General features: G+C 40.5%; 1 protein-coding gene across 5 annotated transcripts in view; it reads left to right on the top strand.

Annotated features, from left to right (window-relative positions):
- Window positions 1–378: 378 nt before the first annotated feature.
- The window catches only part of SEPTIN8 (septin 8), a 74154-nt gene continuing 47866 nt past the window's right edge, over window positions 379–26666 (top strand). For 4 of the 5 annotated variants that reach the window (XM_070937323.1, XM_070937322.1, XM_070937327.1 and 1 more), the window contains exon 1: window positions 379–435. In XM_070937323.1, the coding sequence (XP_070793424.1) occupies window positions 406–435 (30 nt within the window). In that variant the 5' untranslated portion in view covers window positions 379–405. The remainder of the gene's footprint in view (window positions 436–26666) is intronic. The other variant, XM_070937326.1, reaches the window with a different exon arrangement.

Below are 26666 nucleotides of genomic sequence, written 5' to 3'. Positions count from 1 at the left end.
GCACAGACACAGACCCGCCAAACAGACTGGCCAAATGCGCCTGGGATCGAGACAGGGAAAAGGCGATCGTTCCCAGCATTCCTTCGATGGAATGCCGGATAGCCGCAGTTAACGCGGTGCTTTTCTCGCCTCTCCGCGGAGGCTTCTCCAGCCGGAGGGGCTCACGGGGGTCTCCCTCCAAAAAGCGCCCTCCTTGACTTTCCCTACGGCTGGGAGCCCCGGGCGCCAAGGGGCGGGCCGCGTCTGCGTTCTCCCCAGCCGACGAGGGGGAGTTTCCAGGAAGTGGCCATATTGGATTCATTCAGTTGCATCAATCGAAAGAGGAGAGCAGGTTTGGGGTGAGACGACTTTTTTTTAGCGCCTGAGAAGGAACTCCTGGCCACTGACCTCCGGAGGTGCCCGGCTATGGCTGCCACGGACTTGGATCGGTTTTCTGTGAGTAACAAGACTCTGCTGCCCGTCCCTTAGCACCCCCCCCTCCCTCCCGCTGGCATTAGGACAAGGGCAGAGGCGGTGTGCGCGCTCGCATTCGCCCGGCGTTGGAAAGAACTGGATGGGTTTGGAGCAGCCCGTCCGCTTCCTTGGTGGATCGGGGGAATCGGCTGGGTAAAGTGGAGGGAGGAGGCTTAGATTCCTGTGCCCGGGCTCTGGGATCTTTTTGCTTGATCTCTCTCTCTTGAGAGAGCCTTGCGGGGCCAAGCTAGCTTTAGAGCTCGGCTTGAAAGGGAGTCGCCTTCTCTTGCGAAAGCGCTTGTACCTAAGCGCACTCCTGAATCGGGAGTAGTTGCTACTACCCCCCCCCCCCCAGCTTAAAATGCGGTTTTGGATTTGAGGCAGGAAGGTGGCTCATACGGGGAAATATCTAGGATCCGAGCGGAAGGTCTGCTAATTTACTTAAGTGTGTGTGTAAACAAGGTGTGCATTTAGGATCTTCTCCATATGCATAGCCAAACGTTCTAGTTGTAGATATGGTCCCTGTGGCCAGAGAGGTATTGAGCTGTTAGGATGACACCCATCATCTCTTCTCCCCAGTTGTTGGGAACCTGAGCTTTCCAATGGATTCTGTCTTGCAGTATTATTTTTTTTTACAGCTCTGCTGTGGTAGGAGATCACTGGTTGGGCTCCAGCAATGATACTAATAGCTGTAATTGTGAGCATATGTACTACCCAGTCCTTGAGATGTTTACATCCAATAAAGTCACATTACCTTCAGAGGAATTTCTTTCACCCCAATCAACCCCAGTGAACCCCACTGAAAGCAGAAACTAATTTGTGCAATTGGTAAAAAAAAAAAGGCAGCTGGGTTTAATTGTTGAGCCCCTTTCACAGGTAATGAAATGAATGAGATTTCTCCTTGGGGAGAGAGATTATGCATTTAATGCCACCTACTTAGTAGCATGAACAATATCTACAGTTGTTGAGCTTTCCTGCTTACAGATTAAGGCTATCTGGTCTGGTTTGCAAAAAATACATAAATCTAAATAATCACTAGATGACACTGAAGGACACTTAACTTTTTGCTGCCTAATTAGTGGTTATTCAATTTTTTTTTCCAGATTTGATTTGGGAACTCTATTATGTTGTCTTTGGGCTTTATATGTATTCAGATAGCTATTGGACCCATATTTTCTATTTGATGGGTTTTATTCCAAGGGACTAGATTTTATAAATAAATTGATAATGCTACATGTATTCCCCTGAACAATTACTTCAATTGTAAAGCCCATTGCTTCTATGAAAATACTTTTTATTAATGAATATTGCCCTTACATCTGGTGCAAGAATTTCAGGATGAGAGTATGGAGACCAGATCAGAGAGTTTGAGCTACAAGCATTTTTCTTAACGTTTTAAGCATTTTCTTTCTGCAAATGATTTCTCAGAAATCTGCAATGCATTGGGTAAGATAGAGCTCACTCTGAATGAAGCTTGACATTTGTGGTGGATTCCAAATAACCAGTTCAGGCTGTCTTTCTAACCTTTTTTTATGTAGGATAGGAATGGAGTATTTATTTTGCTCTAATCTTTCAGTATTCTGCTTGTCCTTTGTAAAACAAACAGCTATTTCCCCCACTTTCCAAGTAACATTTTACAAGCTGATTGTCAGACTTCTATCTGTGCCATTATGTTATCTAGAATACAGCTAATGTTTTGTTTGTGTGGCCAGATGTCTTTGGCCATTGCAAATCCTTAATTGTGTAAATGTTGGCATTCCAACAAGACAGAAGTAAGGAATGGCTTTCAAAGCCAACCCTGTGCATATCTCTGAGTGGTAAATTCAATTAAAGGTTGGATTTGCACATTCATAAAACACATAACTAGACTGTGGCTGGCTGTGTTTGGGATCTCAGATGGAAAACGAGGAGTGTGTTCTGTATACTGACATGTTTGAGTGTGAAAGGACACTCTTGTTGAGAATAATTGGAATATTATATACATATTGTACAGCTGCCTGCATATATTGAATACATTGTATAAGGAGTGAATGCTTATACTCTCAGTGGAAAACTTTGGTTAAAGGAATTTGGCATTGCCTGTAAGTTTGTATAGTTTCTGACTGCTTAGTTGAGTAATTACAAGATTTCCTGCAGTGCCTTTTAACTTGTGCTGTTGCACCCAAGCATTTTCTCCTCCCATCTGGAGACATCTTTCTTTGACATCCCTTGGCAATAGCTAATTGGAACTCTGTGTCATTAAAAACATGCATTTTGGTTTATGGCAGCCACACAAATAGCAGCTTGGATTTGGCAAGTTGGCTTCTGCCTTTGGCAGTTGCTCAAAATGCCAGTTCTTTAAATGAATTTTGTTTAACAAAATCTGGAAAACTCATCTTGAGATGAAGGGAAACTACTGTGGGAATCAATTTTGACCTTAATACTGGTTGATTTGAATGTTAAAGCAGTGGCTTCTTGGACAACTTGCGATAAGGATTGTATGGGTTCTTATTTGTTTGTTTGTTTGTATCCTACCTCTTTTAATTTTTATAAATAACTGAAGGTGGCAAACATATCTAATACTCTTCCTCTGCCTTTCTCCACAACAACAATCCTCAAGGTAAGTTGGGCTGAGAGAGAGTGACTGGTCCAAAGTCACCCATGACATACCTTTAACCATAAACATACTTTTAAGCCTTTGTTAAAGAGTTACGTCTTTCTGTTTTAATCATGTTTGCTTGTTCAGACATTGTTTTCCATGGCAGTTCTCCACTAGTTGTTGCTGAATTGCCTGCCTTGGATTGATAAGATCTATTAATGGAAACTGAAATAGTATTGTGTACTGTGTGAGTTCCTTGGGAGAAAATAACTTTAAGATTTTCTCTAGGGCGTTTGATATTTATATGGATTTGAAGGGTGGGGTGGCCCAAGGCAACTAAGAAGGATACCAAAACAAATTATGACTTTTAGTGAATTGCAGCGTATGCTTGCAAGTATCTAATGTATGCAAACAATGAACCAGCCAAACTGAGAAACAGCAAGATGGTTTAAAGTGAGATTGATTGTGGGAAGGTAATCATATACAAAATATGTTAAAGAAACAAATAGTGTGTCAATTGAAATGTTGTCTCTTACCTTTAAAGCCTGTTATTTGGCTCCTATCTGATGTGATTCTAAAGGATTTGGAAAATCAATTCAATTGTTTGGATGAGTCTGGGGGAAAAAAAAGCTCTACTGAATTCTCAGATAGATGAGGAGGCATTCAAGATAGGCTGTTCCATATGGAGAATGAAATTGTTGGTAAAAATAAACCTTTGCTCTTCAAGACATCAATAATTTAGAATCATATGGTCACTAGGGTTATACATATATGCAGGGCATCCCTGTGCCCAGTAACACATCCTTTTTCTACCTTGTCCTTTTAGCCATAAAAATGAAAGTCTAAAATTAAGGTGTTTAAAACTATTTTAAAATAGGTTTTGCATTTTTTTCTGAAGTTCAAAAAAGAAAATCATGTGTTTGTTGTTGGTAATATCTCTCATTTATAGAATTTATCAATATACTAAAAAAGAATGTTGGATTTTGTAAGCCTGCAATATACGGTAGCTAATTATTTTGCTAAGGCAAAAGATGAATCTGTTTTTGACAGATACCTGGAAATAGTTGTTCTGTATCCATATTTAATGGTTCTCTTTTTTGATAAAAAGGCAAGGAGGAGGATTTACAAGCCATTTGGTCAGATTCCCTTGCAAGATTTTTCTAAAATGATATGTCACAGGTATTAAAAAAGACATTAGTTTTTAAATAAGAAAGGTAAAAATAATATTTTTTTTACAGTTTTGCTTTGATGCCTTGAAATCTTGCTCACATGTTTGTGATATTTCTAGCTCAGAGGAAAATTATTTCCATACATATGTTAGAAGCACTTGAAATTGAAAATGTAACAAAGAGATAAATTAAGAATTACTTCAGTTGAGCTTGATTTTTTTTAAAAAAAAGTCTAAAAGAATGTTTAGAACAGCTGAAGCATGCAGGTGATATGTACTATATAATTATTCCCATATACTGAACTGTATAGATGATTGGTGGTGTTCAAAAATTTACCCTTTATTCTGATGGAATTCTGATGGAATTTGAATAATGAACAACTTAAGGAAAAGATTCTAAGATAAATAATGCTTTACCTCAAACCAGTGTCATGAATTAATATTTTCCCTTCCAAATAGTATATTTCTTTTCTCTCTCTTATCCTCACAAATATGTTTTCTTTTTGAACTTCCAAAGTTTTCTGAATAAGAATGTACATCTTGGGGAACTTTTGGGGAGAACACAGAACTAACTTGGGGCTTTTTTTTTACAGCTTCTGTTGAAAGGACAGAGTAGCAAATGGGTTGATGGCATCTGGATATTTAATTGTGACATATTTTGACCTAAATCTCTGTGCAAAACCTGGGGGCTCTAAAACTTGGTGCCTGTGGAGATTTGGGATTCCAACAAACAGCTCCCTTCTCCTTCAAGGACCTTCTCAAAAAACGAAGTACCCTGTTTGAAAATAATGGTCTTTCTTGATAATAGGTTAGTGATGGTAAATTATGAAAATGTGATTCTTCTGAAGTCGTCTCTTTTACTGATATAAACTGTATGTGTAATGTAGCCATAAAAAATAGCATATTGTTATAGTCTTTCTATCTGACCTTGTTACGAAAGATTTTTGAAGCACAGTAGGATATTTTGGATGCAACAGTATCTTGCTGGCCTCCAGATAACATCAATACTAATTATTGAGGTGGCCAACTAATAATCTCTGTACATTCATGAAGCTCCCTAGCTGGTTTGAGGTAAAGCATGATTTTTAATGTCCTCTTCTTACTGGAGGGAGAAAACATTTTCTTTCTCATCCATCTATCTATCTATCTATCTATCTATCCATCCATCCATCTTCCTTCCTTCCTTCCTTCCTTCCTTCCTTCCTTCCTTCCTTCCTTCCTTCCTTCCTTCCTTCCTTCCTTCCTTGTTTTTTCCTGCTGTATACATATTCTAAAAAGAACTATGATTGCCTTCCTACATATGTTTGGAAGTCATGTTGACCTTTATGGGACGTTCAGCTGAACAAAACAAACATAAGATTGTGCTGTACCTTTCATTGAAAGATTTGGAATCTTGAGTTTTCCCTTTGCTTGCATGCCAAGAAGGTAAAAAGTAATTTAAAAATATTTTTACTTATTTACAATTATTAAAATAAAGTTGAGAGAGCTCCATGGGCTGAGAGCCTTCGCTAAAATATATATATCCATAATTCTGCTATGGATAATTCAAGTAACTCTTCCCAATTGAGGATTAGTTTTGATTCTTGAGTAAACAGTGAAATTGTGAACACATGTAAGAAGTAGTACACATAATATTCTGTAGATCTTATTCATACTTATTCACAGTATTAAAAATTTCAGTCCTGGATTTAACATTCATGATTTCCTTCATCTTCATTAGAATTGTTGATAAATCAAATATGATCTTTCCACCTATACTCGGAACCAAACTGTTCTTGGTTGTCTACCTACTGTAGATGGATACAATAATTTTCCAAAATAAGCACGTTAAGGCATTTATTTATTTATTTATTTATTTATTATTGAATTTCTATACCGCCCTACTCCCGAAGGACTCAGGGCGGTGCACAGCCATGAAGTAAAACACATAAATATACAAAATTTAAAATCGAATAAAACGGATTAAATAAATTTGGCTGAATTAATACCCATTTAAAAATACCCATTTTAAAATCCATTAAAATTTAGAATTTACATTTAAAAGGGAGAAGATTTAGGCGAGGCCAGCTTGATGAAATAAAAGCGTCTTCAACTCGCGGCGGAAGGTGCGCAGATCCGGAATCCTCCGTATCTCTGGGGGGAGCTCATTCCAGATCGTCGGTGCCCCCACAGAGAAGGCTCTCCCCCTAGGGGCCGACAGCCGACATTGTTTAATGGAAGACTTCAAGATAACTTTGAGTTTAGGTCATAGTAGATAGGAGGGTGATAATATTCCTTCCTCAGAAAGTGAAGTCTTTGCATAATGTGTCCCAAAGATGACAATTCGGTTATCTGTGCCTTGAGTGTTTTACTTTTTAATATGGAGAATATATGTTTACGATGCAGAATTGAACTTATTAGAAAATAGAGCTCTTTGAGTTTAATAGGACTTCTTATCAAACATATATTTAGCATTGCAGAACATGTGATGCTGGAAACCTCAATTTCTCAGTTTGAATGAGGTTGAAAACCTCAATTTACCAATTTAAATGTACTGAAAACTCCTTAGCTGACCACAGTGTACTGAAGAAAGAGAGAGAACGTGAGAGCGGGAGAGAGTACACATGAAGGGAAAATGTCTTGGGTTCTAAGAAATAGTTGTCTATGCTATTTATTAAATTCTTGTAAGGAAGTTTTCATGGGCTATTCTTGAGTCTCTCAAACATTAAGCATGCTGTTGAAACACACAGTAAATTCTCAAAATAACAGGTCCTTTAGCAGTTCTGTGTGACCTAGAAAATAGCAATGTATGATGTCCTGAAGAACAATGGCTGAGTCATACCTTAAACATTCAGTTGTAAATATCCAGTGTGAATTACCTGCTCTTCAGTAACAGCATGAAACTATGCATTGCAACCACTGAAAATAAATATAGTTATTTTTTTAAAAAATCCCTCTCCTGTAGTTTTTTACTCTCAGCTTGACCCTTTCTCTTTTTCTTTGAAGTTTAGAAAATCTTGTAAAAGATTATTTTACTTGAGCATATATGTATGGCTGGTGTAACTCCCAAAGGTGCTTTTTCAAAAGGCAACTGGACTTTGTTTTGGATGAAACTTTGCAAGAAACTTCTTCAGTCAAAACTGAAGAAACTTCTTGGATGAGAAGTGAAACATCTTAAGGGAAAAACAAGTCCAGTTGCCTTTTGAAAAAGCATCTTTGGGACGACCATGACCTGGATGACTGAGAATAGCCATGGACATTTTGCTGGTGTAACTGGATTATTGACATTCTTTAAAAAAATTGAGGTCAGATTCTGTTGGCCTGGTGTCCACAGGTAGTCCTTGATTTACAATCATTCGTTTAGTTGCAAAGGCACCGAAAAAATTGACTTATCACCATGTTTCATACGTATGGCCATTGCAGCATTCCCATGGTCATGTGACCAAAATTTGGATGTTTGGCAACTGGCATGCATTTATGATGGTTGCAGGGTTCCAGGATCACCACCTTCTGACAAGCAAAGTGAGAGGGGAAGCCAGATTCACTTAACAACTGTGAGAAGAAAGGTTGTAAACTGGGGCAAAACTCACTTAACAACTGTCTCACTCAGCAACAGAAATGTTGAGTTCAGTTGTGATCGTAAATCGGGATTACCCGTATTTTCAATCCCTTAGTGCTGTGATTGAACCTTGGCAAGGGAATCCTTTCTGGGCATCTGCTGTGTGTGGTTTATGTAGGGTGGTTTTGTGTGGAAGGCTATCAAAACTTGTTCACTGGAAATGACCCTGTTATGCATACATGAAAGAGACTTCCTAAAGTGGAGGCCCTTGGTGAATATTTTGTCCTTTCTTGTTAACTATTGACCTGTCTGAAACATTTTAGATACAGTGGGGTCAGGGTAAGCATGTTGAGTGACTTGGGGAAGTTCCCATTGCTTCCAAATCTGTCGTCATCTTCCCACCATCTGCCCACCCTCTTGGCTGAATGCAAAAATATAAGTGAAAGAATTACAAGGAGCTGATAACCGATGTTGGATAATGTGAGAAGACGGACTTTCTACACAGAACTTGAAAACATTCATAATGTTGGGCTTAGCTAGCTGCATAATCGTACTGTAAAGCTTCGAGATGACAGCAAGCCCTTGGCAAAAAGAGGAGTTAATTTTTAAAAAAGGTTCAACAATGTTACAAACATCTGATACTGGAGTGTGAGAACTGGTTATATGCTACTGTGCTCTCATTTCATAACAGACCGCAACTGTGAAATCTTCTGTGAAGGTTGGTGTGGGAAAGTTGATGGGTGTGATTTTTTTTCTTTTCTGCCTTAGAACTGGCTTTTCATATTTGTTACCTTATAAAAGATACAAGGAAGGAAGGGAAAGAGGAAAGGAAAGTCTAAAGCAGTTGAGAAAGCTGTAGGGTAGATTTTTCTCACCATGGCATATATTTTCTTTATTTACTGCCTGCATTATTTTACTTCGGCTAACCTAAGCATGCTTGTATCTTTGTTGTTTTACTCTAGGAAATATCTTTATATAGGGACAGCATTCTTAGCAATGATAAAAAGCAGCTCATAATTGAAATAGGCAGATAAGGATTAAAACAGAAAGAAAAGTTTAGTACAATAGAAATAACTAGCTCTTATTGTACCCAGGAATGTATGGATGAATCAAAATGCTCCTGTGATCTTGGAATCATTTATTGTTACTGATATATTTCTATACTAATGGTTACTTGTCTCTTGGTAGTTGTAACAAACCTTCTCAAAGAAGGTTAAACAATTGAAATAATTCAAATTATTAAACACCAGCTGGCCACAAAAACAATCATTTTAGGGCTTTTTAAAAAGCCACTAAACATGTCCTTTTACTTCTAAGAATGCATTGCACAGCCTAAGACTGTGATGGCGAACCTATGGCACGCGTGCCACAGGTGGCACGCAGAGCCCTCTCTGCGGGCACGCGAGCCGTTGCCATTGCCGTTGCCCCCGCTCAGCTCCACTGCACATGCACATGCACCTACTGCCGGCCAGCTGATTTTCAGGTTTCTGCCACGCATGCACGGGTGGGGAGCACGAGAGGTGCGCGTGCATGCATGGGAGGGCAGGGGGAGGATGGGGGAATCACACATGCATACACAGGAGGGCACGCGGGGGTGGTCGCGTGCACATTGCATTATGGGTGCGGGCACACACATGCTTTTGGCATGCAACAACAAAAAGTTAGCCATCACTGGCCTAGGAGGAGCAGCTGCCCAGAAGGCCTAGTCTTGAGTTTCTGTCAGAGAAGCTGGTGGGAACAGCTGTGGGTGGACCTCCTCGTGGAACTGAATAAGCCATGAGGATCATGCAGAAGAGGTCTCTCTCTAAATGAGTTGTTTCAAAGGGACTTCATTGAGTACCAGTGAGATTAGCCTGGCTAAAATTGAGTGAGCTGGGGTTTCTGAGTCACATGCAAAGGTAACCATACATAGAAGAGATTGCAGTAGTAATTTTTAGGGGTTACTACAACATACATTACAATTTTAGGTTGTTTTCTAATGCAAATGGATGCAGATAATCTTTCAGCTGAAGGTGTTAGAAGACATTCCTAGCTGCTCTGTCAGTTTGGGATTCTGAAGTCAGGTCCAAATCCAGAAGCGCCTGCATTTGCTCTTCTGGAGGAATTGTAATCGATTCTAGAGCAGGAACACACTTAGAGCAATGACCCTTTTCTTTCTCTCCCACGGCAGCTCCATCTTCTTTGCATTCACCTTCCCTGCAGTTAGTGCTGGTCTGCTGTCAAGGTGAACATGTCACCATCTCATTTGACACCACGTCCAAACAGTCTCTGAGAATCAGACACGACTGAACGGGAGAAAAACAAGCCTTCATTGGAAGGAGAATGCAAGTGTATCTTGATGTATTCCTTTATCAAACACCAAAGCCATAGGCAGCAGTCAGGTATGCTAGATTAGTCAACAAGGAGAGGAAACTATTGTTTTACTCTGCAGTGGAGTGTGAGTAAGTGGCAGATGCAGGGTTGTGGAAGGAGGCAGGGAGCGGGATGAGCCTGTTGTTTTGAGATAGGCTGCCTGAGTTTCATCAGAAATGTCAGACAGAAGCAGATGTGGGAAACCAGATTAGACAGCTATACTTGAACAAGATGAAAATGTTTTTCCAGATACCAGTAATAAAAATCACCAAATTCCCTTGTGAAAAACTGGACTTCTAAAAAACAGTACTAACACATATTTTTCAACAAATCTGCATTTTGTTCCTCCACCAACTATTTTAAGTATTTTAAGCAATCATAATCATAGAGCGAATGAAGATATATTTGCAAGTCATTTCATGGGCTATGGGACTGTCTCTAAAGGGTACTATCACTACCTATTTGTCTATCCACCAACTGATCACACAGCTCTCTACATCATTCTGTAAGACAGAGTTTTAAAAACCCAGCAATTTTATGATGTGCGGTCTGGCGGGAGAATTCTGGGAATGGAAGTCCACATATCCTAAGAATTACAGAGGCTGAGAAACAGTGCTGTAAGACAAGAAGTCTACCGTCAAAAAAAAACAGCAGCATCTACTCCAGATTAAACAAAATAATTCAGATCAAATTCTACCCTCTCTTAATCTACATACAGTCAGGTTTCAGAAATGATGAGAATAAAGAATTCTGCCCCATCAGATTTGTTGTTGCATGTATGGATGGCAGTTTAGGGACCCAACTCATTCCACTCTTGTGCTTAAAAGAACTGATTAACCTTGGTTCCAATTCAGTTTGATGGTGGGATTCAGATTATTTCATGGCTCTGTTGACACCTCAGTTTTATGACTCCAGAAAAGAGAAAAGACAACACAGGACAACACTAGTTTTCAATGCAGAATTCCCCCAGCCACCTACTGTATTTGAAGAAAATGTGAAATTATATGAATCCCTACCATTATCTTCAAGTGGCCAAGTACAAGTGAAACCAATTAGGCCTCCATTGCTGTAAACAGCCATATTTCTTTTGACACCCAATGGGCTTCGGGAGGCCTTAAACATGCAGCTGGAAACCAAGAAACAAAAGAACGAGAGACATTTCCTCCAGAATGACCTTAAAGCATGGGAGAGTTCACAATTTCAGCAGGACAAGGATTTCATTCCCCAAATGAGAATACCCTGGAAAATAAAAGGAAAACAATCTAAAAAAGGGTCAAATTAGTAGTGCTGACAAGCCCCTGCTCAAGAAACATCTAAGAAGATATCCTCAAACTTCACTATGAGACCCAGATCTCCTTAGTGCTGGAAAAAATATCATACTAACACATCACACAAACCTGAAAACTAGGACCTCAAATCGAAGAGCCGTGGTTTGGCTTGCAACTGGATGAGACAAATTCCAGGGAATGTAATATTTAAGCCCCAGGCCTTCAGTGGAACACCCTTTCTTCAAGGAATGCATTTGTAAGATTTATCCTTATGGAAAAGGATAGGTCAGGGATAGGTCAGGCCAAAAAAGGAAAACATACTTCCAAGCTGAGCAGGAAGATAAAGTCTTCCCAGATCAATTTTTAAAATCTATCCAGTCTTGGCCACCATGGTTAATGACAAAGAATTGAGGGACCTGTTGCCCAAAATACCTACAGGATCCCTTGTTTATGTAGATTCTCAGTCATCCAGGTCATAGTTATCCCAACGGTGCTTTTTCAAAGGGCAATTGGAGTTTGTTTTTCCTGGAAGACGTTTTGCTTCTTATCCAAGCAGCTTCTTCAGTTTACTGTTCCATGACAACTCTTGGAAGCCTCTTGGATAAGAAGTGAAACCTCTTCCAAGAAAAACAGAGGAAGTCCAGTTGCCTTGTAAAGCTTGTAAAAGCATATTTGGTTATTGGTACAGCATCTCTTCTCTATCTACTATATTACGTATGTGCAAAAGGGTCCCTGTATCCTGTGATGAGCAATATTTTTCAGGTCAAAGGCTGCAATTCAGCCTCCCAATTGGTTAGTAACAGTGCAGAAAACCCTCCAATGAGGGAAGGGACAATGTCCTATCAAAATTTGGTGGGAGATGTTAAGAACAGGAACAGGACTGTACCCGAGTGCATTCCTGTTCCTATTTTAATCTAAAAATCATGCCATTCAGATTCTACTATTTTGCTGCTGAATTTTCACAGCGTGATCGCAAAATCTGTTTATTCAAATTGTGTGGCACATGTAAGTACAAACAGTTCTGCATAAGAAATGGCTGTGCTCTGCTTTTAAGTTTTTATACACTAGCTGCAAGGGGTCCCAAAACTTTATTCAATCAGAAGAGTGAATATTCAAGGACCACAAACTCGGTGCTCAGTGCATCTTTAGCAGGGGTGGGTTCTACTTACCTTTACTACCGGTTCGCAACGGGAGTGCGTGCACACACTTGCTTGGCTTGCACTTCTGCGCCCACGCAGAAGCTTCTGCACATGCGCAGATCATCAATTATGACATCTGGGTGGATGGGCAGAGCCTCCTGCCGTTTTTACTACCAGTTCTAAAGAACCGGACAGAACCGGGAGCAACCCACCACTGATCTTTAGATACTCCCAACTTTCCTAGGAATAACAGAATTATAATCTAAATAGCTTCCATTAGATACCTGAATCCATATTTCTTCTGTTGCTTGTTTTTATCCCCTGGACTCTAGTAATGTGGTTTTTCGTGTTTACTTTGCACAATTCTGATGCTTGAAATATTCACAGAATGCCTAACCAAACAAACTGAAAGGCATTCAATGCATCTATCTCCTCAGATTTCTGAGGAATTAAAAAATGAAATGCTACTGCTGTTAAGATGAAGCTGATATGCATGTCAGATCAGGGTCACCAGTCAGAGAAACCGCTGGGGGTGTGGGGGAGGAGTACAAAAAATTTCTCCCATGGTGACTATATCCTGTCTGAGCAGAAAATTCAGCAGAAGGGATAGTAGGAGGTGTTGTTTTTTTAAGTGAGTAAAGCAACGAGGTAGCAGTAAAAACAACAACTCCAAGAAGGCAAGCCAAACAAGCTGTGATCCTCAAGGGCACAAAGAAAACTTAAGGCAACAAGTTAATCAGAGGATTCGGAGAGATACAGAAAAACAGTGATGTCTTTTGTCTTAACTTTGGCTACTGAAAAACTTTATTATAAAGATCTCAGACACCCACCATTGACTGATTCTGAGCAGCGCTGTTGATTTCAGCTTTAGAACTGCTTCTGAAAATATGGGCAAAGCCTTGCATGCAACTTATTAAAACATATGCACCTTTTCCTAGGATTGAACCTGCTGCAGAAAAGAGTGTGGCTACTTTGGTGAAAGACAAGGGCTATGGTGGTGCTTGCATGCATTCTGAAGCATTTTATTTATTTATTTATCAGTCCAATTTATATGAACATCCATCTCAACAATGACTCTGGTTGGTGAACAGAATTAAAATGAAATACAAACAATTACAAAAGTTAAAATACAAAGCAGTGGAGAAACATCAAACCCAAATCATTAACACAATCAAGAAACAGCTATGTCTAAACTAAAGCTTACCATGTCTAAAGTTCAGGCACCCATTAGTCTTGTTCAGAATCAAGGGCTAATTGAGGCAACCTCAGGTTAAGAGGAAATAATGATTCTGTATCAGTTCAGAATTGTTTCTTTGTGTATCTGGTGTTTTGGATTTCTCTGTTAAACTCTACACTCATTTCCTTTGTACTACATTATCTTTCTGGAGGGCTCTCAGTGCTAAGAAAGATTTTTTGAGGGAAACAAAAGCTGTGGTAGAGAACAAAGTTCAAAAAGTGCTTCTACGCTGCTTAGCTCTTTGAATGTCTTACATGGTCTGTTCCCATGTCTCTTTGGTATTTCGGCTCCATTTCTGTTTTAGTTGAGGAAACAGTAATAAATCAAGGAGATTCTTTGTTTCCATATACCCAAATGTGTGGCTAAATTTATAGGAAAGTCGAAGCTATAATTTGATCTTGGTGAGATATATATTATTTTGTCCAACATTATAGTCAGGTATATTGTGACCTTGCATTCACACCTACTAAAGCTATTAAGTTAATCCAGAATAAAAGAAAGGACAAGGGTGTGAGCATGCAATCAATTTTTTGCCAGGGGTGTGGGTGTATAATGGGCTGGGCAACCTGGAGAAGGCTTGTTTCTAGACCATGTAGTTATTTCACAACTGAAGTTTTTGCTAACTGCAGTACTGTGTGGCTTGATGGCAATTAAGTTTTGAGGAATTAAGCAATCGTTAGGCAAAGGTAAGCGATGCATTTGCATTAAGAACAAATTCAAGATTAGTCTTTAATATATGCAGGGGATTAAATGTGACACATGCCTTTATAAAGCAGAAAATGTGCCTTTTATAGAAGGCAGTACAATGCCATTATATTGTAGTTAGCTCTTTTCCAAGGATGCTAAGGATATCTCACTTTATTGTCAGGTTTATTGGAATGAGACCTGTTACACCACTAGAGGTAGTCCTCAGCCAATGACCACAACTGAGACCAGAACTTCTGTTGCTAAGTTATGCAGTTGTTAAGTGAGTCACACCTGATTTTGACTTTTTGCCACTGTCATTAAGTGAATTGTGGTTGTTAAATAAATCCAGCTTCCCCCATTGACTTTGCTTGTCAGAAGCCCCCTGGAAAGGTGGCAGATGATGATCACATGATCAAGGGGCATTGCAACCTTGCTAAGCCTGAATTTTGATCCGATGACCATGGGGATGCTGCAGTGGTCATAAGTCCAAGGACCTGTCATAAACCTTTTTTTTCAACACTCATAACTTCAAATGATTATTAAAGGAATGATCTTAAGTTGAGGACTACCTCTATAGAACATCCCAGTAGAAATAGTCACTGGAGAGGAATATTGGTTTTCTTTGTAAATAAGTACATACATCATTTTTATTTATTTAAATTTCATATTTCCAAAACAGCCATCTCCCTCAAACAGTGTACTCTAACATGGTTCAGTTTCAGCTTCACGTATTAGGTGAAGCCAGTTTAACCAGGATTGAAAACTGTGGTGAATGGTTTAGAGCAGGGATGTCAAACTGACGGCCCATGGGCCAGAGGCGTCACACGCAGGCCACACCCACCCCAGCTCCGGAAATGGGTCAAACGTCATGTGACGGCAACATGACGTGGTGAGTTGACACCCGTGGCTTAGCATGATACTCATGCTGCAAGTGTAATTTCAACAAACTAAGGCTTGAACAGAGCATGGAGTAACTCATTCTATGATATAAATCTATCTACCTTTGTGTATTACACAAAAGCACTCTTTAGGAATGCAAGAATGAGTTTTGGGATCATGAGTTTTGTATCCTTCCTATCTTTTGCTGTGAGGACCTAGAAAACGTATTCTGTTTTAGTCAACCCAGTTTACTCTGTTCAGCGAGGCCAGAAGCTTTATTAGTGTTGCTTCTGGGTAACAGGGTTGGAAATGTGTTTGTTTAGATTTAGAGAGAAGTAGCAATTGCTAATAATTGTATAATTAAATATGGCAAAGAAGGTTTCCAGTCTTTATGCCAGATGAGCAATGGGGACTGGAGAAGAGGGTATGATTTTAAATGAACATTTATTGCATGCAAACAAGTTTTTTGAAGCCTCGGTATAACTTCATGGCTAGAAAAATATGATGGATTTGGGATGTCTTTGTGACACTTTTAGCACTTTTATCCATTGAGATTTGGTATAAGAGTGGTTTTGATTAATTCCATAATGCTTCATTTTGTCATTTAAACAACAAGTAGTATAAACTGTCTCCTTTCCATGTTGCGTCTCATAGTGATAGAATTTTGATTTCTTAAAAGATTTAACCTGTGGGTTAGCAATTGTGTTGCCTGGAATGTTTTTTTAAACATTATTTTCAGAAAAGATAAAAGAATTGATCTGTTTCGAATAAAAGTTTAAGCAGTATGATGGCTGGGTTGACTACTCTGAGGAGCTGTGTAAGGGATACGTGATTAACCTAATTTGAATATTTTATGTCATTTTGAAACATTTATGGATTAAACAAGAAAATCATCAAGCTGCAATTTTTTTTCCCTGTGGGGAAATTATATAATTATTTTACAAGCTAATAAAATGGACATAAAAGTTTCTTACAGTTGTTTTATGTTGTACAAAAGATCATAACATTGCCCTGCCTTCATATGATCATTTGGAACATCTGTCGTCCTTTGTCACTTACAAAGCCATTCACATTTAGAGAAGTTTTATAATTCAATCTTCTTGGAATGCTAGTATTTTTAGAATGCATATGGGAAATAATACATGTACATGTTTTGCCTGTGAATGTTTATCTTCCCTTAGAAAACATATGGGTAAACTTCTGCATTCTCATTTAGCAGTGGAGTTCCTGCTGTAATTATGCCAGAATGTATAATGAATAAGCAATTAAACATGAAGAACCCAATTGGATTTCTCCAAATTTCTTATTTTTATCTTGGGAAAACAAACTAATATGAAGAAAACAACTTGGACTTTTTTTGTAAGTGTGAACATGGTAATTATTTCTAATTTTTCAGTGTGGTAGAAAGGGACATCCAGTTTTCAGTTAGTCTCTTTGAGTCATATTTAGTTTTGTGACGTGTTGACAGCTTCCTATCAATAGATTCAGGCAGGGAAAAAAAACCCAAAATATTTCTGATATGTCACATGACTTAAGAGTGACTTAAGAGTCATTCACCATAAATTCATACTCCCTTGTGTGTTTATTGTATTATCATACTTTATCCCAATTGACCTAGATATTGTAGAGAGGCAATTTTTAACTGAGTCATTACCTGAGTTTTGTAGCAGATAGAATTAGCCCTGAAATTTGGCGGCAGGTGAGGAGAAAATGGTTGCAATAGTTAATTCACAAATTGATGAAGGCAGTTTTTATAAAGGGCCAGCCTGAAGCTCCTCTGTTTCCGGTGCATAGGTCTGCCCATCTTATCAATTAATATGAAGGCTGTTAGAAAGAAACTTAAAAAAAAGTATCTCTACCTGAATAAATAAGGAGATTATTACCCTGTTTCCCCAAAAATAAGCCCTCCCCTGAAAATATTTAACCGCATGGGCAGCCGGTCCCCGCCATTTCCTCTATTTGCTTGCCACAAAAACAAAAAGGTGAAGAGGCAAGGCTGGAGGGGGAAAGGGAGGGGGAACATGCTCCACGCACCCCACATGCCCTTACCTAACAGCCACTCCCACAACCCTAATCACCGCACCCCTTCTGTCATGCTAATGCTCCGGTCACAGTGGTGTGGCTGGGCCAATGGCATGGTACAAAGTCCTTGAAAGCATGGCTGGAAGCGCATGCACGGCCTCAGGGGCGAACAGCTGACAAGCAGCTGTGTCAGCAGCAGCCATGAGGTTACCATGGTCGTCGCCTCCTGCACCTCAAAAATAATAAGACCTCCCCAAAAATAAGGCCAAGCACTTATTTTGGGGGGGTCAAAAGAAAATAAGACCCTGTCTTATTTTTGGGAAAGCAAGGTAGATTCTAAATCAGGGTGGTTTTGATTTAAATCAAACTGATTTAAATCACGATTTAAATCACTAGTCAGTAAGGCTTGATTTAAATCATAGTTTTCTACATAAAGACTAATTCTTGCTGGTATAACTTTAATATGCAAGTAGATGAAGATTTTTAGAATAACAACTTTTCATATTAATTTTTTTATCCCCAGTTTAATAGGTTAATCATTCATATTTGGACAACTTTTCTGTTGTACTTAGGAAGGAGAAAAATAATCATTACCTTAATAATAACAATTTAAATAGATTTATTCAACTGAAACAATAACATTACAGCATATGTTATTTGCTTAAACAAACATCCATGTTTGTTAACTAATTTGGCTAAACAATATATATATATATTAAGAAACTTAGACTGTCAGCCCAGCCTACACATGAAAAACTTAAATACTGTCCTCTGTAGCTCACTCGTCATCTTCATCTTCTTCGTTGTTCATAATCTGGAAAAGAAAAACAAGCTTTCCTGCTTTATTGGGTCCCAAACGATTTCTCAATTTAGAATGAATGAGTCCAAAGGAGAATATTCTTTCAACGCCTGCAGAAGAAGCTACTGCTGTTAAAAGTGAAATCATTACTTGAACAGCTTCTAAATCCAAGTGCTTAAGTGACTTCCACCAGTTCACTGGTGTGACTTTCTTTAAAATATCTTCAGCAAACATATATTTCTTGAATGGTTCCCCCTTAGCTTTGAAGTTTATTATAGTTGGCATTATTATTATTATTATTATAATTATTATTATTATTATTTATTTATTTATTTATTTATTTATTTATTTATTTATTTATTTGATTTATATGCCGCCCTTCTCCGGAGACTCAGGGCGGCTTACAATGCGTTAAGCAATAGCCTTCATACTTTTGTATATTTATACAAAGTCAGCTTAAACTGGGTCCTCAATTTACCTACCTTAGAAAGGATGGAAGGCTGAGTCAACCTTGAGCCTGGGGAAATTCGAACTTGCAGTAATTGCAGGCAGCTGAATGTTAATAACAGGCTATTAGTCTGCTGCGCCACCAGGCTCTTAATCATCCATTACAGATGGATGATTGCTTGATACCCATGTCATAGCTAACTCCTCTTCCTCAGCATTTAAGTTTTGACCCTGATACTGGATATTGACAATATTTGCTAAAAAATGAGCTGGAGACAGTACTTGTCCCATTCGTTTTTTTAATGCTTGTAATTTAATTCTGTCCATGTGTAGTTCTGTTTTTAAGTGTTAATTCAGTTCCTTCCAAATTTCAACAGCATCAGCAATAAAACAGCTATTTTTCTGTATTTTGTTTAAAGCTTCAGAGATGGGTTTCAGGATGCTCAGCATATGTTCAACATTTCTCTTAAGCCCAGTGTTGAAGATTTTGGCCGTGACAGTGCCATCTATTTTATCTCGATTTTCTTCACAAACTGTCATCAGAATATGCCAGTTCTTGATATCCTGCTCAAAACAGTCCACCACAGAGTTCCATCTAACATCTTGTAGGAGTGTTAGCTTGGTCCCATCCTTTTCAGAGCTGCTGCAGCAAAATGATTGTTACGGAAGTATTTAGCAATTTCAACAACATTAGTCTTTATTTGTGGAACACTTAAGTCTTTGGCTAAGAGGTGCAGCAAATGAGCACTGCAACCATATGTTATTAGCTTTGTATTCCCTTCCTGCTCTTCTAAATTTCTTCTCATCTTGGATACATTTGCAGCATTGTCTGTGACCAAACTGCGTACTAGACATTTGAATTTTTGTTCACATGTTCTTATAGCTTTTACTGCCACTTCTTGTAAGTATTCTGCTGTATGTGCATTTCCTGACGTATCAATTGTTTGTGCAAGGAAGACTTTCCCTTCTTCTGTTGTTATATAAGCACATACAATAGGATCATTGTGGACATTACTCCACCCATCAATACTTAGGTTAACAATTCTACCCTCAAGGGCTGTTGCACATTGCTCCATTTCTCTGTCATACACTTTATCCAGCAGTTTTCCTGCAACATCTGCTCTGCTGGGTGGACTGTATCCTGGTCTCAGTGACTGAACCATATTAATGAAATGTGGGTTCTCAGTTAGAGAGTTCGTTGCATAAACATACTGGGCAATTTTTTCATCAATTAACTCTTTTTCTAATCTGCTAGTTTTTATAACAAACTTATCTATGGTGGTTCCAGGAGGGAAGGGTTTTTTCTTTCTTTTAGGTGATAGTGATATGTGGCTGTGGGTGTCTGATGATGATGATGCTAATGAAGCACTATCCTGGATGGATAACTCTGAAACTGTAGAACAGGAGGATGGTGATCTTGAAGGTGGATAGTTTCCAGAATCCATGAATTCCCCTAAACAAAAAAGTCAATGCTGTTATTTTATTGTTTATACAATTTCTTCTTATTGTACACAGCACTGCCCCAAAAGGAATATTTGCTTTTCTTCATAACTGTACCAAATGACAGTAACATGCAGTAATAATAAGAAATATAATTTTGCTCAAACATGACAGTTCAAGGCAGTCTTTAGAAATATGATTCAGTAAAAATGTTTACCAACCTGAAGATCCTGCCTGTTCAAATGTATTTCTTTGGTCATCTTCATCACAGCACTTCTCATGATGTCGCCTCATTCGGGCCACCAGGCCTTGCATTTCTTTGTTGCAGTGTTTGCAGTTTGCACGCATGCCTGCCTTACCGATAGGTAAAGGAACTTCATTAAAATATTGTCAAACTGGGTCTCTTTTACGGCCTGCTGCCATTATAGGTTTTTTCCTCCAAGGAAAGAATGTGATAAACCTCAGGTCATACACAGAAAAAGATCCAAAGACTTGTCTGTCTGTGGCTCTGCAGTATTGTGCTCAGAAAGTTTCACTTTCATTTTGTACTGCTTGTCTGTTTGCCCCTTCCTCCTCACACTTAGTTTCACTTTCTTGTGCAGATCTATTCCACTCCAAACAATCAGAAAAATATTGTTTCTATTCTATTCACTGAACTTCTTGAAACTTAGCACTGAAGGGGTTGATTCTGTATTCATAGGTTTGTAGAACAATAGGATTAAGGTCTTTTTCTAAACTCTGTTCATGTTATAACATTTTTGCTGTGAAGAAGAGGCATGTGATCTCTGCTGAGTCAAATTCAGTTTTGAGAACTGCAAAAGTAAACCAAGCATCTGTGATAATATCTTGTAGGCAGAGAAACTGCCCAATAATCTTACAAAAACCTCTGGAAGAGCATGACATTGTAAATGGATTAATGAAATTTATTTACCAAAAAAATTAAACATATACAGCCTTATTCTACATAATTAAAAAACTAATCTTTATTTCATGATGGAATAACCTTTGGATGGTAATATATTTTCCTCAAAAAGCATTTTATTTAAATAAATCTGATTTAAATAAAAAAAATCCGATTTAAATAAAAAAAATCTGATTTAAAAAAAATCTGATTTTTTTTTTTAAATCATTGATTTTTATCCACCCTGTTCTAAATGGAAAATAGTTCAGAAGCTGGAATCTTTATAATCCCATCCCTTAGCTTAGTCCATCTTCCAAGAGAAGACTTTTGAGAATCTCGCTTGGAAGGAATTATTTTCAGATTGAGTTAACAAAGGCAGTTTCTTAGGAAAAGGCTGTAGGGTTATCATCTTGGTGCCTTGGTGTCGGAGGGTGAGAATGGATAGAAAGCCAGTCAACATAGGCAGCTGATGAGTGAAGAGAGTTCTCTTGACTACTATGCAAACACAATGCAATCTGTAATTACAAGACTTTATGTATATAAAGTCTTTTATACAGGTAGTCCTTGAATGACAACAATTGGGACCAGAATTTCCACTGCTAAGGAAGGCGGTTGTTAAGTAAGTCACACCCAATTTTATTACCCTTTCCCCCCCCCCCCCACAATTGTGAAGTGAATCACTGCAATTATTAATTGAATCATGGGGTCATTAAGCAAATCAGGCTTCCCCATTGACTTTCCTTGTTGGAAGCCAGCTGGGAGGGTTGCAAGAGGTGATCACTTGACCATTGGACACAGTAGCTCTCATAAATAAATACATGCCAGTTTCAAAGCACCCAAATTTTGATCATGTAACTGGTGGGGATGCTGTGATGGTGCTTTCATAGAAAAAAAAATTAAACTTTATACTATATTTTATTTTTTATAATTAAAATATCTATGGCAATTGTTTGTCTCCTTCCCTCTGTCTGGAGCCCTCTTGAAACCAAATCTACATCAAGCTGAATATAAACCCTGTGAAAAGAAGATAAGAGGTTTTGCGTGAACTCTGAATTCCTATGTCTTCTCTAGGCATCATTTTGGTAACATACCATTTGGGGATTTTACATGACCCTAATGAAGAAGTTGGATTCATTCACTCTCTCACTTATTGAAATAGGGGAAGGTTTTTTTTTTTTTTAATTAAATGGACCTTTTGGGGAGTTTTTCTCCTTTAGCTAAACCAGCTTGCTTGCTACATTAGAGAGCCCTTCTGTAAATCAACTAGGACAGTTTTACTGCCTATGCATGGTAGACATTTCTTTGCAAGGTCAGAGAGTGTCATTGCTAACAGAGCATCTGCTTGGCTGAGCAAAAGCAAATTGCATTTGTGTGTGTTTCCAATTGCATCACTTTATGCTCTGCAGAGAGCGGAGCATAAAGAGTCTGTTGACTGTTTTAAGTATTTCTTAGAGCAAAAGCTCTATGTTTTGGGGACATAGGTTAGGGGAGAACCTATGGCAGTGATGGTGAACCTTTTCGATGGTGAACTTTTTCGATGGCACCGAGTGCCAAAACCGGAACGCATGTGCATGTGTGTGCATGTGCACATGCTAGAGCGCCGGAAACCCGAAGGCCAGCTGGCCGGCATGCACATGCCTGTTTTTTGGCCGTTTTCAGGCTGGTTTTTGGCCAAAAACAGCTCAAAAAACAGCCTGAAAACAGCCCACGAAATGGCCTGAAAACTATCTGAAAACAGCCCAGAAAACGGCCTGAAAAACAGGCCGAAAACTGGCCTGTTTGGGGGCCGTTTTCTGGGCTGTTTTCCAACACTCCAGTGCCCACAAAGACCAGCTGGCCGGCGCACCAGAAACCAGAAGAGCAACTGACGATGGTGCGTGTGCCCACAGAGAGGGCTCTGTGTGCCACCTCTGGCATACGTGCCATAGGTTCACCATCCCTGGCCTATGGGTTGGAAAGGGCAGCAAAGTGATTTATTATGATTCCACTAATAGTAAAACTTGCTATTTGCTATGTAGCACATACGTGGCTATGGTGGATAGCAGAAGATAGCCCTCTCCAATCTACAGTGTTCCAGGTGTTTTTCCAGTTGCTACTAATATAGGAAATAGGTAGATGTTCAACACATAATGGAGGACATCAGATTGGGTGTGGTTGCCATAACCAGAGTGGGATATTAACACTGGTATATTTATCTATGAAATGTGTTGGAGCAAGAGAAACGTTTAAGAAAATAAAAGAGCAAATTCAATGTAAAATGTCTGTTTATGTTTCAGTGAAGCTTTTTTTTAATGTTTTCATAATGATGATGTTTTTTACAGTGGGTGTATCGCCGTTGTGGGTTTAACCGAATCTTATGCAAATCTGTATACCATTTGGATCTCTCTATATATTTTGGTTCTTAGGATTTGCTTGCTTCTTTTAAAAGCTATTATTTTTGAAAAATTTTGTATGTAGACTTTTTGTTTGGATGGTGTCTATAACTTTTATATAAATAAATATCTCACCTGACACCTTGCTTTCCCCCATCTAAAATGCAATAGGATTTGTTTTGTCAGCCCTGAAGTTATAGCAATACTTTGAACGTTTTTCTGCTTCATTCTAACAAAATTACTGTGCAAAGATTCTTTGCTTCAGAACTGTACTTGTCTGTAAGTGAACAAACTGAGAAGAATATAAATCTTCTTGTGTTCTTTCTAAAGTCACACAATCTGTCCAAGTTGGCTACTGTGTTGCTCAATATAGATGCCATCTGGATTATTTGCTTTTTGGAAGTAATTTTTTACTTGTTATTAGCGAGGTACCGTGTTTCCCTGAAAATAAGACCCTGTCTTATATTTTTTTTGAACCCTGAATTAAGCGCTTGGCCTTATTACCATGCGTTCAAAAGCCCGATTGGGCTTATTATCAGGGGATATCTTATTTTGGGGGAAACAGGGTAGCTGTTTGAACAGAATTTTTGGTGGCTTTATTCTATCATTATAATTTGTGATAGATACCTGTTTGGTTATGTGCAAGAATATTTTGTTTATGAACTAAGTGGAAATGAAGCAACTGGAATTAAGGAGAAACTTCCTAAGCGTGAGGACAATTAACCAGTGGAACAGCTTGCCTTCAGAATGGACGTTGTCTTACCTGAACGTCCCTTTTCTGGGCGCTGCGTACACTATCCAGGAATGGGTTAATGCTTCAGCCTTTGGCAAACAACTGAGTGTTAAAAGTACTAAAACAAAGGACTTCCCCCTTTCCCCTCTGCCTAGCCACACCCCCACTCCCATGATACCCCAGTCTGAGCGAAGGTGTGGCGAAAAATAACTAGTGACAAAACCATGATGAAGTAAAACCATAACTTTATTAACAAACCCAAATTCAACCTGTTGAACAGTATAACGGGAAAAATCCCACCGGGCAGGAAGCCCAATTATGCGGGCGGGACTGGATAGTGTACGCAGCGCCCAGAAAAGGGACGTTCAGGTAAGACAACGTCCATTTTCCTGTGCGCTGCTCCCACTATCCAGGAATGGGATATACCCAAGCTTAAATCCCCTGGGTGGGGGGCTGACTGCCTGCAAGGTCCACTCCCGTCGCGACCCGCTGGAGCACCCAGCGGCCGAACGCCGCCTCTGCTGAATCGTAAGCGTCGATCTTGTAGTGCCGAATGAACGGCGACAAGGAGGACCAGGTCGCCGCTCTGCAGATATCTGCAACAGAGGCCTGGGTAGCCCAGGCTGCCGACGTGGCCGCGCTTCTAGTTGAGTGGGGGACAATGTTGCCCGGAAGCGGCCTGGAGTCCAAGTCGTAAGCTAGCTCGATGCAGGCCCTGATCCATCTGCTGACCGTGGGGGCCGAGATCTTCTGGCCCATGGACGCCGGGTTGAAGGAGACCAAGAGGGCTTCTGTGCGACGGAAGGCCGCCGTTCTGTGTATGTATGTGTGAATCGCCCGTCGGACATCAAGGGTGTGCCAGCGTTTCTCCCTGTGGTCCTTTGGTGACGGGCAGAAGTCCGGCAGAATGAGTTCCTGGGCTCGGTGAAACCAGGAGTTCACTTTCGGGATGAAGGTTGGGTCCAGCCGGAGGACCACCGAGGATGCTTTGAAGATGCAAAGGTCTTTACGCACGGAAAGCGCTGCTAATTCTGAGACTCGCCTCGCCGAGGTGATTGCTAGGAGGAAAGCCACCTTGAGAGTCAAGTGCTTGAGAGTGGCTGAATCTAGCGGTTCGAAGGGGGGGCCTGTCAGGGCCTGTAAGACTAGAGACAGGTCCCAGGTCGGGTAACGGTGTACTGCTGGTGGGCGTAAGTTCGTTGCCCCATGAAGGAACCCTCTGATACGTGGGTGGTGTGACAGAGTCTGGTATGGAGCACAAGTGATGACCGTCGATAAGGCTGCGGTCTGCCGCCTTAGGGTCGCTGGGGCCAGCCCCTTGTCTAACCCTGCTTGTAAAAACAGTAAAATGTCTTGAATCGTTGCCGTGGTGGGATCCACATGGTGACCCGAACTCCAGCTGCAGAAGGCCTTCCAGGATGCCTCGTAGATACGAGTTGTTGACGGGCGTCTGGCTGCCTGAATAGTGCAGACGACGCTATCAGGTAAGTTGTCCTTTTTCAGGATGACCCGCTCAAGTGCCAGACGGCTAATTGGAGCCACTGAGGTTCTGGGTGGTTGACCTCGCCCTGGCACAGAACCACCTGGTGTGGCGGGATCACCCACGGTTGCTCCACCGACAGGGCCACCAGGTCGGCGAACCACGGTCTTCGAGGCCAATTTGGGGCCACCAGGAGTAGGTCGGCCTTCTCTGCCAGCAACTTCCGAACCAGGCGAGGGATCAGAGGGACTGGCGGAAATGCATAGAGGAGGCCTGCTGGCCACTTGCAATGAAGGGCATCGTGGTCTTCTGCTTGAGGCGTCGGGTAGCGTGATACGAATCGGGGAAGCTGAGCGTTCGCTGGAGACGCGAACAGGTCCACCACTGGTCTCCCGAACCTGGAGGTGAGTTTTCTGAAGAGACGAGGATGGAGTTGCCATTCCGCCTGGTCTATCGTTGTTCGACTGAGCCAGTCTGCTCTCGCGTTGGCTGACCCTGAAATGTGGTCTGCCTTGATCGAGAGCAAGTGTTCTTCTGCCCACTCGAATAGGGCTTCGGATTCTAGCATCAGGGTGCGAGATCTCGTGCCTCCTTCTCTGTTCACGTGGGCCTTGGCCGAGATGTTGTCTGTCAGGACCAGGACGTGGTGGCCCTGAACCATGGACTGGAAGTGGCGTAGGGCTAACCTGATCGCCCGGAGTTCCAGTAGGTTGATGCTGTTGTGTTGTTCGGTCTTGGTCCACTGGCCCTGTGCCACCCCATTGTGCAGGTGCGCCCCCCATCCTCGAAGACTTGCGTCCGTTGTGAGGATCAGTCTGTCCGGGTCCAGGAACTCTGAGCCCTTGAGGAGCGCAGTGGATGTCCACCATCTGAGGGAGAGACGCACCTTGGGAGTGAGGTGAACCCTGCGCTTCGAGTTGGCCTTCCCCGAGCGTTGGTAAGGGAGTAGTAGCCATTGGAGGGCCCTCGAATGTTTGCGTGCCCACGGAACGATGCCGAAGCAGGAGACCATCTTCCCCAGGAGGCACGATAGTTGGAGGAGGGTGGCCTTCCTCCCTGACAGGATTTGAAGGGCCAGTTGTTGGAGGCTCTGGACCCTGTCTGGTGATAGGAAGACTTGCCCTCTGGAGGAATCTATTACAGCCCCTAGGTGCAGAATCCGAGTGGATGGTT

This window comes from Pituophis catenifer, unplaced genomic scaffold (assembly GCF_029215685.1).
Source record: "Pituophis catenifer annectens isolate HBS135680 unplaced genomic scaffold, rPitCat1.0.hap2 SCAF_2, whole genome shotgun sequence".
Taxonomy (NCBI): domain Eukaryota; kingdom Metazoa; phylum Chordata; class Lepidosauria; order Squamata; family Colubridae; genus Pituophis; species Pituophis catenifer.
This window is presented reverse-complemented; position numbering and strand designations above follow the sequence as displayed.